The sequence below is a fragment of the Aulonocara sp. 'chitande type north' Nkhata Bay genome, linkage group LG3 (genome assembly GCF_057382095.1).
Source record: "Aulonocara sp. 'chitande type north' Nkhata Bay isolate Kocher_YH1m ecotype deep benthic linkage group LG3, A_spYH_male_GT1.1, whole genome shotgun sequence".
In the NCBI taxonomy this organism is placed as follows: domain Eukaryota; kingdom Metazoa; phylum Chordata; class Actinopteri; order Cichliformes; family Cichlidae; genus Aulonocara; species Aulonocara sp. 'chitande type north' Nkhata Bay.
Window position 1 is genome coordinate 632,715 of NC_141346.1, and position 13,190 is coordinate 645,904.

At 40.5% G+C, this 13,190-nt stretch overlaps 1 protein-coding gene across 3 annotated transcripts; it reads right to left on the bottom strand.

Moving 5' to 3' along the window:
- Positions 1-4,903: 4,903 nt before the first annotated feature.
- LOC147333367 (E3 ubiquitin-protein ligase TRIM39) lies at positions 4,904-11,489 on the bottom strand. Of its 3 annotated transcripts, none has more exons than XM_086266745.1 (7): positions 11,389-11,489; positions 9,419-10,493; positions 6,929-7,024; positions 6,616-6,846; positions 5,928-6,075; positions 5,777-5,803; positions 4,904-5,688 (listed from the first exon to the last, which is right to left on the bottom strand). In XM_086266745.1, exons 2-7 carry the CDS (start codon positions 10,385-10,387, stop codon positions 5,135-5,137), a joined length of 2,025 nt encoding a protein of 674 aa, XP_086122871.1. In that variant the 5' UTR covers positions 10,388-10,493; positions 11,389-11,489; the 3' UTR covers positions 4,904-5,134. The 3 variants fall into 3 exon arrangements, with proteins under 3 accessions (XP_086122871.1, XP_086122853.1, XP_086122863.1); XM_086266727.1 differs by having other exon boundaries at positions 9,419-10,430; positions 11,389-11,481; XM_086266737.1 differs by lacking the exon at positions 11,389-11,489 and having other exon boundaries at positions 9,419-10,886.
- Positions 11,490-13,190: the final 1,701 nt, after the last annotated feature.

Genomic DNA, 13,190 nt, shown 5'->3' on the forward strand with positions numbered 1-13,190 from the left:
GCTGTTACACCTGTCCAAATGTAAAGATGTAAAACCAAATCTATATGACTGAAGACTTTTTGGGTTTTTTTTTTTTTTTTTTTTTTTTTTAAATAAACAGAAAAGAAAAAAGGAGATTGGCACAAAGTCTGTTTTTGCTCCTGCAGTGCCACCACATTAGCTGAGTTGAGTATTTTGACGATTGTCATCTTACTGTTTTGAAAGTGGTTGTCAAAGTTGAAGCTTGGATCTGACTGGGAAATCAAGGAACAGTGGCTACTTAAAAGAGCAACTCACTGTTAGTAAAAAAAAAAGGTCACCTCTTTAAAATATATTTAAGAAAATTTAAATGTAGAGACTGAGTGTAAGAGGTCATTTTCCCATAAATATCAAGTGAACCTCCTTTTGTAACCTGACAGTTGCCCTCTGCAGCCCATTAGAAAGAATGCAGACCTAAAGACTACAGCCATTTCTTCTAAATAATCCCATGCATCCATTCATTTCCTTCCATTTATCCAGTTCAGGGTCACGGTTGGACAAGAGTCAATCTGAGCTGTAATGGGGCTGGAGCACGACCTATACAATTGTTCTTTCACACCTACAGCCAATTACCAGTTAACCCTAATGCTGATGTCTTTGAACCGTGGGAGGAAGCTGGACTACACAGATAACCGGCACAGGCTCAGTGAGAATATGCAAGCGTCAGAAAGACACCAGCCAGTGGATTAGAAGAAAAGACCTTCTTGCTGCCCTGAAATTATTTATCCCTCTTATGAAGAGTTTTCACTCAGCTGGCGGAAGCTATATTTTCCATGCAGATGGCACTGACCAAGAGCAGCATATTTTTCCAGGCACTGACGTTAAATGTGCTGTGGTGTCGTTTCGTGTTTGCACACACTGAATTGTCGGCTTCACAGCGGAAGAATTGACTTTTGTATGTGCACAGCAGCCTCCACGACATAGCTGGACTGGCCATCAGGCATACCGGGCATTTGCCCGGTGGGCCGCTGGCGATTTTTTGTTTTTATGGGTCGATGTTTTTTTTTTTTTTTTTTAGGGTATATATAATGAAAGGTGTTGGATTGGCCAATTGGTCATGATCGACTCTGGGCTGGACCAATTACAGCCGAGGAGGCCGGATGCACCCTCCCCCTTGTTTAGCAATCACGTGATTTTCGCACATTGCATGCCGGGAACTCGTGGCAAAACAATCCAAGTACCGCATCAAATGCAACCATTTGCAGCACCGCAAAACGTTCATTCTCCGGTTCCAATACCTTCTTGTTTTTTCTTTGCCGCACAACAAAGGAATGTACAAAACAAAAGGAGAAGAATGGAAGAATGCCGGTCCGTACAAAGACAGACTCGACGAAAAGACAAAGAAAAGATACGAGGAAAAAATCAAACCAGTGAAAGGGTCAGACCCTTACGAGCACACAGAGTGGACAAAAGACGTCAGCGTGCTGCCCAACTTTCACCACGCTCAGATTTATAATTATACGGTTCTTGGAGTGAGTGCATACACTCATGAAGTTTAGTAACTTCAGGTCACTGCAACAAGCCCAGGTACAGTTTACCGACGGATGGGTACAGGACCTTGAAATGCACCGTGTAGAACGAAAGACCATCGTACGAACAAAGGTAAGTTTACCAGTCTCACAAATCGTCGTCATAAATACACATTCGTTAACCGTTTATTAGCATAACCTTTGAGCTCAACGGTAATTAATTAGTAGTGGAAATAATTTCTGGTTCATTACAGAAATGTAGCAGTGACAATAATATTGTATGCTGTAATCGTACTGGGCAATTAGTGATACAAAACAACTGTTTTATCCTGTGAATAAAAGTATATGTTTTTGTCAATGTACCATGGTTATAACAGAAGCGAAACACAATATTGTGTCAGGACAATTCACTATTTATGCACAATAAACAAAGGAGCATAGCGCGACAATTTCTGTTCAGCGCCAGACTTGCTTGTAACCTATATCACCAATTATGTTAAGAAAAATGACGTATTAACTACTACAAAACTCTGACCTTTGTGGGAATGCTTGGAGCAGACTAACCTGTGAGCTGAAGTGTTCTAAGACGTTATATTTGGTATATCCAGACCATCCGTCGGCTCTTACTTCGGAAACATGGCTTAAAAAATTTCTCTTCAACGACGTAATCCGATTAAAAAAAAAAACGATCTCTTTACCCGTCGGCTTCCCGTGGCTGTCATGTGACCGGCTATTGAAGTTAATAATACAACAGCTTCTTGCCATTTTTTGGGTTTATTTTTATCGCTGTGTAACTGAGTTCAATTGAAAGCCTGCGTGCGCTAGTACCTCTTGCCACAAGTTCCCAGAATCCTTTGCGGTTTTACACCTGAATGACATCACATTGTCAATCTTTATCCTGGTGGGCCGGTCTCTAGTCAAAATGCCCGGGCCGATTTTTTGTCCCAGTCCAGCCTTGATTGTGCATAAATAGTAAATTGTCCTGACACAATATTGTGTTTCGCTTGTGTTATTATGGTACACTGACAAAAACATATACGTTTATTCACAGGATAAAACAGGTTTTTTGCATCACTAATTGCCCATTACGATTACAGCATACAATATTGTTGTCACTGCTACATTTCTGTAATGCTACCAGAAATTATTTCCACTACTAATTAATTACCGTTGAGCTCAAAGGTTATGCTAATAAACGGTTAACGAATGTGTATTTATGACGACGATTTGTGAGACTGGTAAACTTACCTTTGTTCGTACGATGGTCTTTCGTTCTACACGGTGCATTTCAAGGTCCTGCACCCATCTGTCAGTAAACTGTACCTGGGCTTATTGCAGTGACCTGAAGTTACTAAACTTCATGAGTGTATGCACTCACTCCAAGAACCGTATAATTATAAATCTGAGCGTGGTGAAAGTTGGGCAGCACGCTAACGTCTTTTGTCCACTCTGTGTGCTCGTAAGGGTCTGACCCTTTCACTGGTTTGATTTTTTCCTTGTATCTTTTCTTTGTCTTTTCGTCGAGTCTGTCTTTGTACGGACCGGCATTCTTCCATTCTTCTCCTTTTGTTTTGTACATTCCTTTGTTGTGCGGCAAATAAAAAACAAGAAGGTATTGGAACCGGAGAATGAACTTTTTGCGGTGCTGCAAATGCTTGCATTTGATGCGGTACTTGGATTGTTTTGCCACGAGTTCCCAGCATGCAATGTGCGAAAATCACGTGATTGCTAAACAAGGGGGAGGGTGCATCCGGCCTCCTCGGCTGTAATTGGTCCAGCCCAGAGTCGATCATGACCAATTGGCCAATCCAATACCTTTCATTATATATACCCTAAAAAAAAAACAAAAAACCATCGACCCATAAAAACAAAAAATCGCCACCGGCCCACCGGGCAAATGCCCGGTATGCCCGATGGCCAGTCCAGCTATGGTCACAGGAGGGTGATGTGGAGTGAAATGAGTGGTGGAAGGGAACTTACGTTTGAACGAGTGGTTAAAGAGTTAAGTCATGGTGAAGGGAAAGTGGTGGTTTTTCGTTTTTTGAGAAATACTGGTCTCATCAAAAGGATCTGAGGATTCAGGAATGACGGACGATTAACAGCCAGGAGGTGGCAGTAATGCAACAGTTTTGGATGCAAGCTGCCGTTAAACTTGACTGAAGAAGAAGAAGAAGCCTATGGAAACGCTTGAATATGTGTTTATTAGTTGCAGGAAGTATGTTAGTCAAATGAGAATGTTGAGGGTAGAAACTGTAGTTTGAAAAGGTGGCTGAGTGGTTAAGTCATGATAAAAGGAAGTGTGTGGTTTATTGTTTCTGTTTTATTTGTTTTGTTTTTTTAGAAATACTGTACTCATCAAGAGGCTCTAAGGATTTGGAAGTGATGTAACAGTAAAACCCAGGAGATGGCAGTAGTGCAACATCTTTGGATTCAAGCTGCCATTAAAAATGAAAGAAGATTTGGGCAGGTCAGTTTGAGTTATGTTTTGTTGTGGCTTTTGGGTAGAATTTTGTTAAGTTGATCTCTTTTATGGACCCACTTGGGTCTTAAATAGTTTGTCATTTTAAATATTTGTAATAATGTTGTCCTTTTTGGCTATACTACAACCCATGTGTGAAGATTACACCTGTGTTTTTATGTTCTTGGCTGCCATGATAGTCTTTTATTCCTTATCAGTTCTTTAGTAAACAATATTATTCCTTCCCACTGTCTTCAAAGTGCTTGCTCACAGGGTGTCATCTGGTTGGTGGGGTTTGTCTATATATTTTAGGGTCCTTGCAAATTAAAGTACCTTGAGGCAACTGTGACTTGGTACTATAAGTAAAACTGTCTTGAATTGAACTGATTATCTCATTCTGTATGCCTGGTATGGTTTTATAGATTAAACAAGCTTAGCATAAGGCCTGGGAACAGGTAGAAACTGCTTTCTTTTAGACAATGCTTGTGGTGGTCAGAGGGCCCGGTGGCGCCAGTGTCCGGCAGCCTCGCCTCCGTCAGTGCGTCCCAGGGCAGCTGTGGCTACAATGTAGCTTGCCATCACCAGTGTGTGAATGTGTGTGTGAATGGGTGAATGACTGAATGTGTAAAGCGCTTTGGGGTCCTTAGGGACTTAGTAAAGTGCTATACAAATACAGGCCATTTACCAATGCTTCCAGTCCTGCTAAAGTAAACCCAGAAACATACATAAAACTTCTGAGGTGTAACATACTGTTGAGCAAAAGACCTCCCGTCAGTAGATTTTGGGACTTCTAAACATTTTGCTGCAATCTTTAGAGAAACAGCTAACTGAACTTAGATCAAGATCTGTTTCTACCATGCTTACATTAATGTAGTAACTAGTTTTCCATTAAATGTTCAGCAAGAAAATAATTGCACTTACTCATAAAATAAAATTACTCTATTGTTATGATTTGTCTTCCTGCACACCCAGTTTTTAATGCTAATCAAATCACAATGTATTTAATATGCAAACAATCTTGAAATACAAAATTTGTCAACACTGTTTCTTTTTACCAGAACGTCATTTGAGGTTTGTGTTTTACAAGCATGTTGGCTACAAATTCACAGGATGTATAATTAACATATTTAGCTACAGTTCACATGTAATTAAATCGGGTATAGCTACAACAACTTTTGTTTTTATGTTCTTAGCTTTGCTTGATCAGATGTTTCTCATTCACAGGACAGATGACGATGGTGTCAGAGGCTTTGTCACAGCAGTACAGGTAGAAAAATGGAAGAATTTTTTCAGTGAAGGTATCCTCAAAGGTGTAAATATGGGTCCGTGCTCTCACATCATAAAACGACACTTGGCCTTCTTCGTAGTCCACATACACGCCCACTCTCTTGGGCTTAGGGTCAAGGGAGAGCAGTGATGGTGGGGATGTTGACGCTCTGTATCCCTGGCCTTTCTTCATGGCCAGAGCCCAATAGCCTTGGGTGGTGCTTACAGAGATCCTGCCCTTTCTGTTAACAGATGACCTCGCCACACCAAGGTACCAGTCATCCTTTTCCCCCACCTGGACCTCCCAGTAGTGTCTGCCAGAAGTGAAGCCCTCATGGGCCAATACTATAACCACCGTGTCGAAGCGATCGGGGTGGTCCGGGAGGTCCTGCCAGGCACCCAGGTGTCTCACCTGATGTCTATCCTGAGAGAGCTGCAACCACGGGTTAGCTGTGTCAGGGTCAAGAGTGACATCCACTGCAGAAGAACGAGACAGAGGATATATTTTGTTGGGGAGTTTAATGATGAAAACACAGGAAAGAAAAATAAGTAAAAAAAGCTTTACCTGTATATTTCAGAACTTTTTTGATCTCTGTAAAAACAAAATACAACATTCTCTTAAGATATGTTTCTTATACATCTTTACTTTTTTTTTAAAATAAAATGAATAGTCACACAGTAACAAAGGTATTTTTGAATGTTTATGGAAGTCCTACCACTGTCAGACAGTTTGTCAATCATTTCAGTCAACGTCGCCTCTAGTTTGGACACTAATTTTCTGATCATGCCAACACATGTGTCAGTGGGAACACTGGTCTCAGACCAGTCTTTAACAGATGGTGGAGTGCTGAGGGCCGGGAAGCTCTGCAGAAAGATACAGCCCAAGGGGGGGCAACAACTTAGAAACACGTTATTGACTAAAATAAGATGACCACAGTCATGGTTCTTTTCAAATAACCACAGATCACAAAGATTTTAAGGCTTCTGAACTAAGAAACAAATATGGTTGTAGAATTATTTCCAAATTAAGAGACTCAAATGCTCAGGGTTGCGTCAGAATGGGCATTATTTATGAAACACTGCCAAAAAAAACTTGCAAAGCTACTCTTTGATTGGATTGCAGGTATTGGAATGCAATACAGTGTAGAGCAGAAAGAGGGCGCTGTTGTCATTTAATTTAGCTATTAGTGAATACTGTAAAAGGCACCTGGTTTCACTGGAAAACAGGGTTAACAAAATGCTGGAAGTGTCATTTTACCATAAAAATCCTTTGAAATGAAGAAAAAAATAAGGAAAAATTAGAAAAATATCCATGAACTTGTACACCTTGCAAGGTAAAATATCAAGTACCACAACTTAAATTTGGCTCCCCGACACTGAGCACTGAAACAAAGCCTCTCTCACCTTTAAGAAATGAATGTGGTCAGTCCGAGCAACGGTTTCCAACTCTGTGTTCCTCCTCTTTAGCTCAGTGATTTCCTGTTCCAGTTCAGTAATGAGGCCTTGAGCCCACCTCTCCGTCTGCCTCTGCTTCTCCTCGATGACCAAAACCAGCTCGGCCTGAGTTTTCTGGATGGAGCGCACCAGCTCCGAGAAGACCTGCATGCTTTCCTCAATCTCTCTTTGAGCACTGGCCTGAAAGTACAAAAAGCACATGTATGTTGAACAACCATGTGAGTGTAGATTGTGACGTGGCCATGCAAAGGTAAAAACTCACTTTATTGAGCTCCACAGAGTGTTTGATCTCCTCCACCTTTTTCACTCTGTCCTGGATCATCTGCTGAACGTCTATTCCTGTCCTCTTAAGCTGTGCCTGCACAGTATCAGATCACACGGGCATGACTTGTGGTAATTATAAACTTGATGATGTGAAAAGATTATTAGTCTTTAGTTGTAATCAGGCAACAGAGAAGATAACATCATAAAGACACTGTGGACCAGCCTGCTGTACAAGGCGAGGTCTGTGCAGCATAGTTGTTCGTGTTAATGTTTCCTTAAAATCCTGGAAGGTTTAGGTTGAATCATTAGTTTAGTAAAAGTAAACAAAAAAACAAACAAAAATTCAACTCATAGACTCACAAACAACAGAACCTGTTGTATCACCAAACCTTTCTGACATGTTAAGGGCACAATAGGTCAAAGCTTGGTGGTGCCAAGGGGTCATTTAGTGCTTAATAAATGTATTAGACCACCACCCAATATAAGGTTTATGCCACAGCTGCCCTAAATTAACGGTACTTGTAATTATGAAAATATTTTTTATATTTTTGTAATGGTTAATCCACCAATATGTGCAAGTTCTATTTAAATCTAAATCAGAAGTATGCAGCTCCAGGCTTTGAGGCCCGGTGTCCTGCAGCTTTTAGATGTGTCCTTGATCCAACTCAGCTTATTTAAATGACTAAATAACCTCTTTAACAAGCCTTGAAGTTCTCCAGAGGCCTGGTAATGAACTAATCATGTGATTCAGGTGTGTTGACCCAGGGTGATATCTAAAACCTGCAGGACACTCCCTTAAGGCCTGGAGTTGCCTACCCCTGATCTAAATGGGGCGACCGTGGCTCAGGGGGTTGGGAAGCCTATCTGTAACCGGAAGGTCGCCGGTTTGATCCCCGGGCTCTCTGTCCTGGTCGTCGTGTCCTTGGGCAAGACACTTTACCCTACCGCCTACTGGTGTTGGCCAGAGGGGCCGATGGCGCAATATGGCAGCCTCGCTTCTGTCAGTCTGCCCCAGGGCAGCTGTGGCTACAACTGTAGCTTGCCTCCACCAGTGTGTGAATGTGAGAGTGAATGAATAGTGGCATTGTAAAGCACTTTGGGTGCCTTGAAAAGCACTATATAAATCCAATCCATTATTATTATTAAATGATATATCTAATACTAAATTTAGCCATAAATCTTAAAATTTTGTCAGGACCTGAGTGACAAAACGCTTCTCCCACTGAAATCAAACGTCTAAATGAACAGAATCAACTTTCTGGGGTTAAATGTGACACTTAATTAATTTCTGACTTCCCAGTGAAGTCCAGAAATGTCTGTATACAAACATTTTTGACAAATTTCAAAAATATTTGTCATTTCTGTCACAGCTGATCTTATAAATCTGTTAAGCACTCTACATAATAATTTTTTTATGTGGTTGATCTATCTACAGTGCATTACTAACGATACGATTAACAATTAACAATGAAAAATGTGCATCATAACCATCATTTGAATATCTTTCACCATTTTGAATGTGGGAATCTGTGAACTTATGACATTAACTAAAGATGAACAATTAGCTGACTATAAATAGCAGAGAGGGTGTGTACTGGGTGCCATCTGAGCTGATCCTTTTTTCTTGATAAGACAAAAAAAAGAAAGAAAAAGAAAAGAGAACTTCTTGCTGAGAAATGAGGGTGCATAAATAATTCAATGAAAATATCTTGCTCTGCTTCCAGCGCATACAGTAGTATGCATCTCCAAAAAAGGTCATATTTATTCATATTAATAACTAAAGAATCCTTTTGAAGGAGTCCACAGAGTCTGGCAAATGAAACTGGAGTGTTGTGGAGCCACAGATTGAAAGGCTCTGTCCCATCCTAGTCTTCAACCATGTACAAGTAACAGTAATACATTTGAGCCTGCAAACAAACACTTCAAGCAGAAGTGTGTTTAACGAAAGTCTGAAGCTTTTCCATTTAGTCCTCCGTGTGTAAGTATGAGAGTTTATCTGTTTTATCTTTGGCACCAATCACCTGATTTAAACTATGTTAAAAAATACTGCGTAAATCGTACATGACAAGGTGTAAACAAAATATCAGTCTCCTATCTGTATAACTGTGCTTTCTGCAGTTCTCCAGATCTGCTGTCAGCGATCGTGACTTCAAGCATCCATCATTTTACGTTAACTCTGGCTGCACTCGCAAGAGTCCATATTTATAGAACAGTGATACCAATTTTTTACTCTAAACATTTTGAAGGGCCTAGGTCAAGTGGTTTTTTAGATAATGGATTTGAAACTATCCCTCCAACAAAAAAGAGAACAGCGGTAGTAAGACATGAATCTTTCCACTTGAGTTCCTTTAGCTAAGTCTGAGCTGGTCCGGGGGGAGGCAGTTGATGAACCGGCAAGAATTGACCCGCAAATATCTTGAAATCTTTTCCAGCACAGATAAACATTTGGTCCCTGTCCTATATTTGGATGGCAGTGCATCTGTCTCACCTTTTTCTCTGTCCATTCTCTCTCCACAGGGACTGTGTAGTGAGCCCTGTGGTCCGTCTCGGTGCAGAGGACGCACACGCACATCTGATCCTTCTTACAGAACAGCTCCAGGAGCCTCTCGTGCTTCGGACACATCCTGTCCTCCATGTTGGCAACGGGCTCCATCAGCTTGTGCTTAGTGAAGCGGGCTGAGTGACATTTCAGATGCTCCTCGCAGTATGAAGTCAGACACACCAGGCAGGATTTGACCGCCTTCGGCCTACCTTCTCCAAGGCAAACGTCGCACAAGACTTCCTCCCAAGATTGAGATTGGAGCGAAGAGAAAGAAGGAGATGGTAAGGTCTGAGGAAGTTGAGAAGCAGAGATTTGAGGTGAGGGTGGGGGTGATGTTTGGGGAAGTGGAGGCGGTGGCTCTTGTGCTGTGGCTTGGTGTGCCAGTGGAGGAGAGGTCTTTGGAGGTGAAATTGGAGGGATTAAAGGTGGTAAGTCTTCTTGCTGTGGCCTCTTCTCTCCTTGTTTCTCCTTCACTCCCTCTTTCTTTCTCTTCTCCTCTTGTTTCAGCTTCAGCTCCTCCAAAAGCTGCTCTTTCTGGTCTTTCTCCAAAAGCCTTTCCTCATCCTCCCTTTTCCTCCTTTCTATTGTCCACTTCCTTTCTTTCCCTTCTCCCTCTTCCTTGCTTCCCTTCCCTTCCATGCTTTTAATCCTAATCTCCTTGAACTGCTCTGCAATTTCCCTCAAGACAGTGTTGACACTAATATCGGGCCTTTTGTAGAAGGACTTCTTGCACATAGGACACTGATACAAAGGACTGCTTTTCCAGTATCCCAGGATGCAACTCTGGCAGAAGTTGTGTCCGCAGGGGATGGACACGGGGTTGGTGAAGACGTCCAGACAGATGGAGCAGTGCACCTGCTCTTCTGAAAGGTTCCCAGTAGTGGCCATTCCTGCACGGCGGAGAGGCAGGGTCATTTTCAGTGCAAGCAACCAGCCTTTGAATGGGTCATCAAACCTGCTGTGATATCGAGGTCGCTAGGATTAGATGGCATGACCTTAATGATGTCGTCTACAAGCAGATCTACAAAGCAAAGCATGGCGGGACTCATTTATCATTACATGCTTTGAAATTACAGGTCATAATGTTTTAGGTAAACATTTAGAATAATGACAAATGAGTCCCGATTAGTCCCGACTCATTTTAAGAGCTTACATGCATATGTCAATATTTAAATACAAAACATAGTCAACATCTTTCATAATCATTATTTATATTAAGATATTTTGAAAGTATTTAAATATTGATACTGCCCTCTTGTGGCCACATATTGTAATAGTCACACTGCTTTTAATTTCTGACCCAAGAAATTTATAGATAAATACAACTATAACTATAATAAGTTTATCAGAGGACGGCAATTAATAGAATCATCACATGAATTTTAACTCCTAATCTTTTCTTTTTAAAAGCAAACTCCATATCACAAGCTAAAGATTATTATGTCTCTCCTGTACGCTGGTACACTGCGACACAAATGTATCTGTGAAGCTGCAAGTAAGCAGGTTTGACCTATAAGACAGGCAGCTTCAGGCCTAGGTGTTCGTGACAGACCAGATTAAGATTTTTCCAAAAATACTAGCGTACCGCATGACCTGTCTTGCAGTGCTGGCAGCGCTTAAACTTTCTTATTTTGATAAATGAACACCTAGTACCTAAAAATATACAAACTTATAACTCTACGATTGAAGTCTTCTCTTGAACTATTTTAATCTATAATTCCCTGCCTGCAATGGAAAGAAAGTCCATACCACAGGTCAGCACTCATTAGAATAAAAATGTTATTAGAAAAAAAAATCCAACAACAATACTCCCCTAAGAGTTATGTCTGTGTACAGAGAAGCAGATGATACCCTGTGGAAATTAAAAACACAGGAGGTGAAGGGAGAGACAAAAAACAGAGATCTGGGAAACTCACCAGAGAGCAGCTGCCTGGAGACTCCACAGTGCACTGACATATGAGACAGGCTGTAACCGCTGCCCCTTACAGCCGCCCCCCACACAAACACACACTCAACTCAGACCCAAAATATACCCCGCTCCCTCAGTCTCCTTTTAACCTAGATACAAATATTCTCTGGCCATGACCCTCAAAGCTCCAGGAGGAATAGCTTTAAGTCTTCAGAGAATACAGCACATTAGCTAGGGTCAAATTCAGGAGTTTGACAAAGAAATTAAAATAGCAGAAGTAACACTAAAATCTGAGAACGCTTACATGTTGAGGATTTAATTTTTTGTGTTAATAATTGTAGGATTTTCAAATTGGCAAAATTTAAAACACAAAAAAATATTAGACTGTTAGCTTAGCACAAAGATTAGAAGCACAGACCATATAAAAACATGGATGTAATATCCAGGTTTTAAAAAAGAATAAGTCAACGTGGAAGTGTTTTAAACCTGCATTCTACCTGAAGGCCACCAGAGAGCGATAGCTGTGGTTGTAAAAAAACAAACAAAACCTTTGGGCCTGATAGAAGGCCATGCTTTCTGCAAACAGTTTGTGGACTCAGTCACTGATTTCTGGTTATACTGAATCAAAAATGAAGTCGATTTATAAAGCTTTATAGTTTTTGTATCATTGTATATTTCAAAATAGAGCCTTAACCATGACCACTGTTCACCAGCTAATGACGTATGACTGGTAAGTAGTTTGCCAACTAGCATGTAGTTTCACAGTCAAACCCGTCCCTCTTCATATCATCCATTCTTTTAAAGATGGTGACGGTAAAAATGCCAAAGTTGAGGCTTCAGAAAGACATGTCAGAAACCAGTGGATGACACGACGGTAGCTACTACAGTCTATCTCCTTCATGCTGTCTATGACTAAAAACACTTTCTTCTCTCTCTTTGCTGGCATTGCTAAAGTTCAACATTACAAGTGTAGTAAAACAGACAGCTGACACTAAAATAGTTCTATATTTTGTGGAGATTATACATGATATAGATCACTGATATTTTTTTTTAGCTATGCTAAGCTAAAGGGATCCAGAGGATGCCTTAGTCAGAGGCTTTTTTTTATCTTCTCTTATACCAGAGGCCTATTTAACCAACCCCAAAGACAGAGCTCACATTTCAAGGTTGCTTTTGTCGATTTATAACAAAAGTAAGTTCAGTGTAATTCAGTCTCCTGACAGTTTTTTTTAAATGTTTTGTCTACATAAACCCTTGAAGAAAAAGTAAACAATGTGATAACCACTGCAAAAAAAGTGCAGGTGTTTTAATTATGTTATGACTCCATCAGGAGAGTTCATGTTTTTTGTGTAATCTTATTTACTGTCGTGACTTAATGGACAGTTAATATGAGTGAGATAAAATAAAACAAGATATATATTTTTTAGTTTCTAGATCAAATGGCTTGAATTGTCCAATGACATAGGTTTAAAAACAAAACAGACTGTTAGGTTACCAAACATGGGTGTGTCTGAGGCCCTGAAAAGTAGGACACTGCCACTGATAAAATGACAGGCATGGTTAAGTGAAAACTTGAGTTATCTCAAATTTATTGATTCAAACTGCTGAGTAAGTAAAAAAAAAAAAAACTTGAGATACCCAACTGGAAATTTTGAGATAATCACTTCAAATTTTGACCTATAGGCTTTTTTTTCTTTGTCTGTTGTTGGTTACCCTGAAAGTCCAAATTAGAGGGGTAATAAGTTCAGCAGGAAATTCAGCTTAAGTCACTTAAGCTACAGTAAATATTTTTTTGACATGACTGTTTTT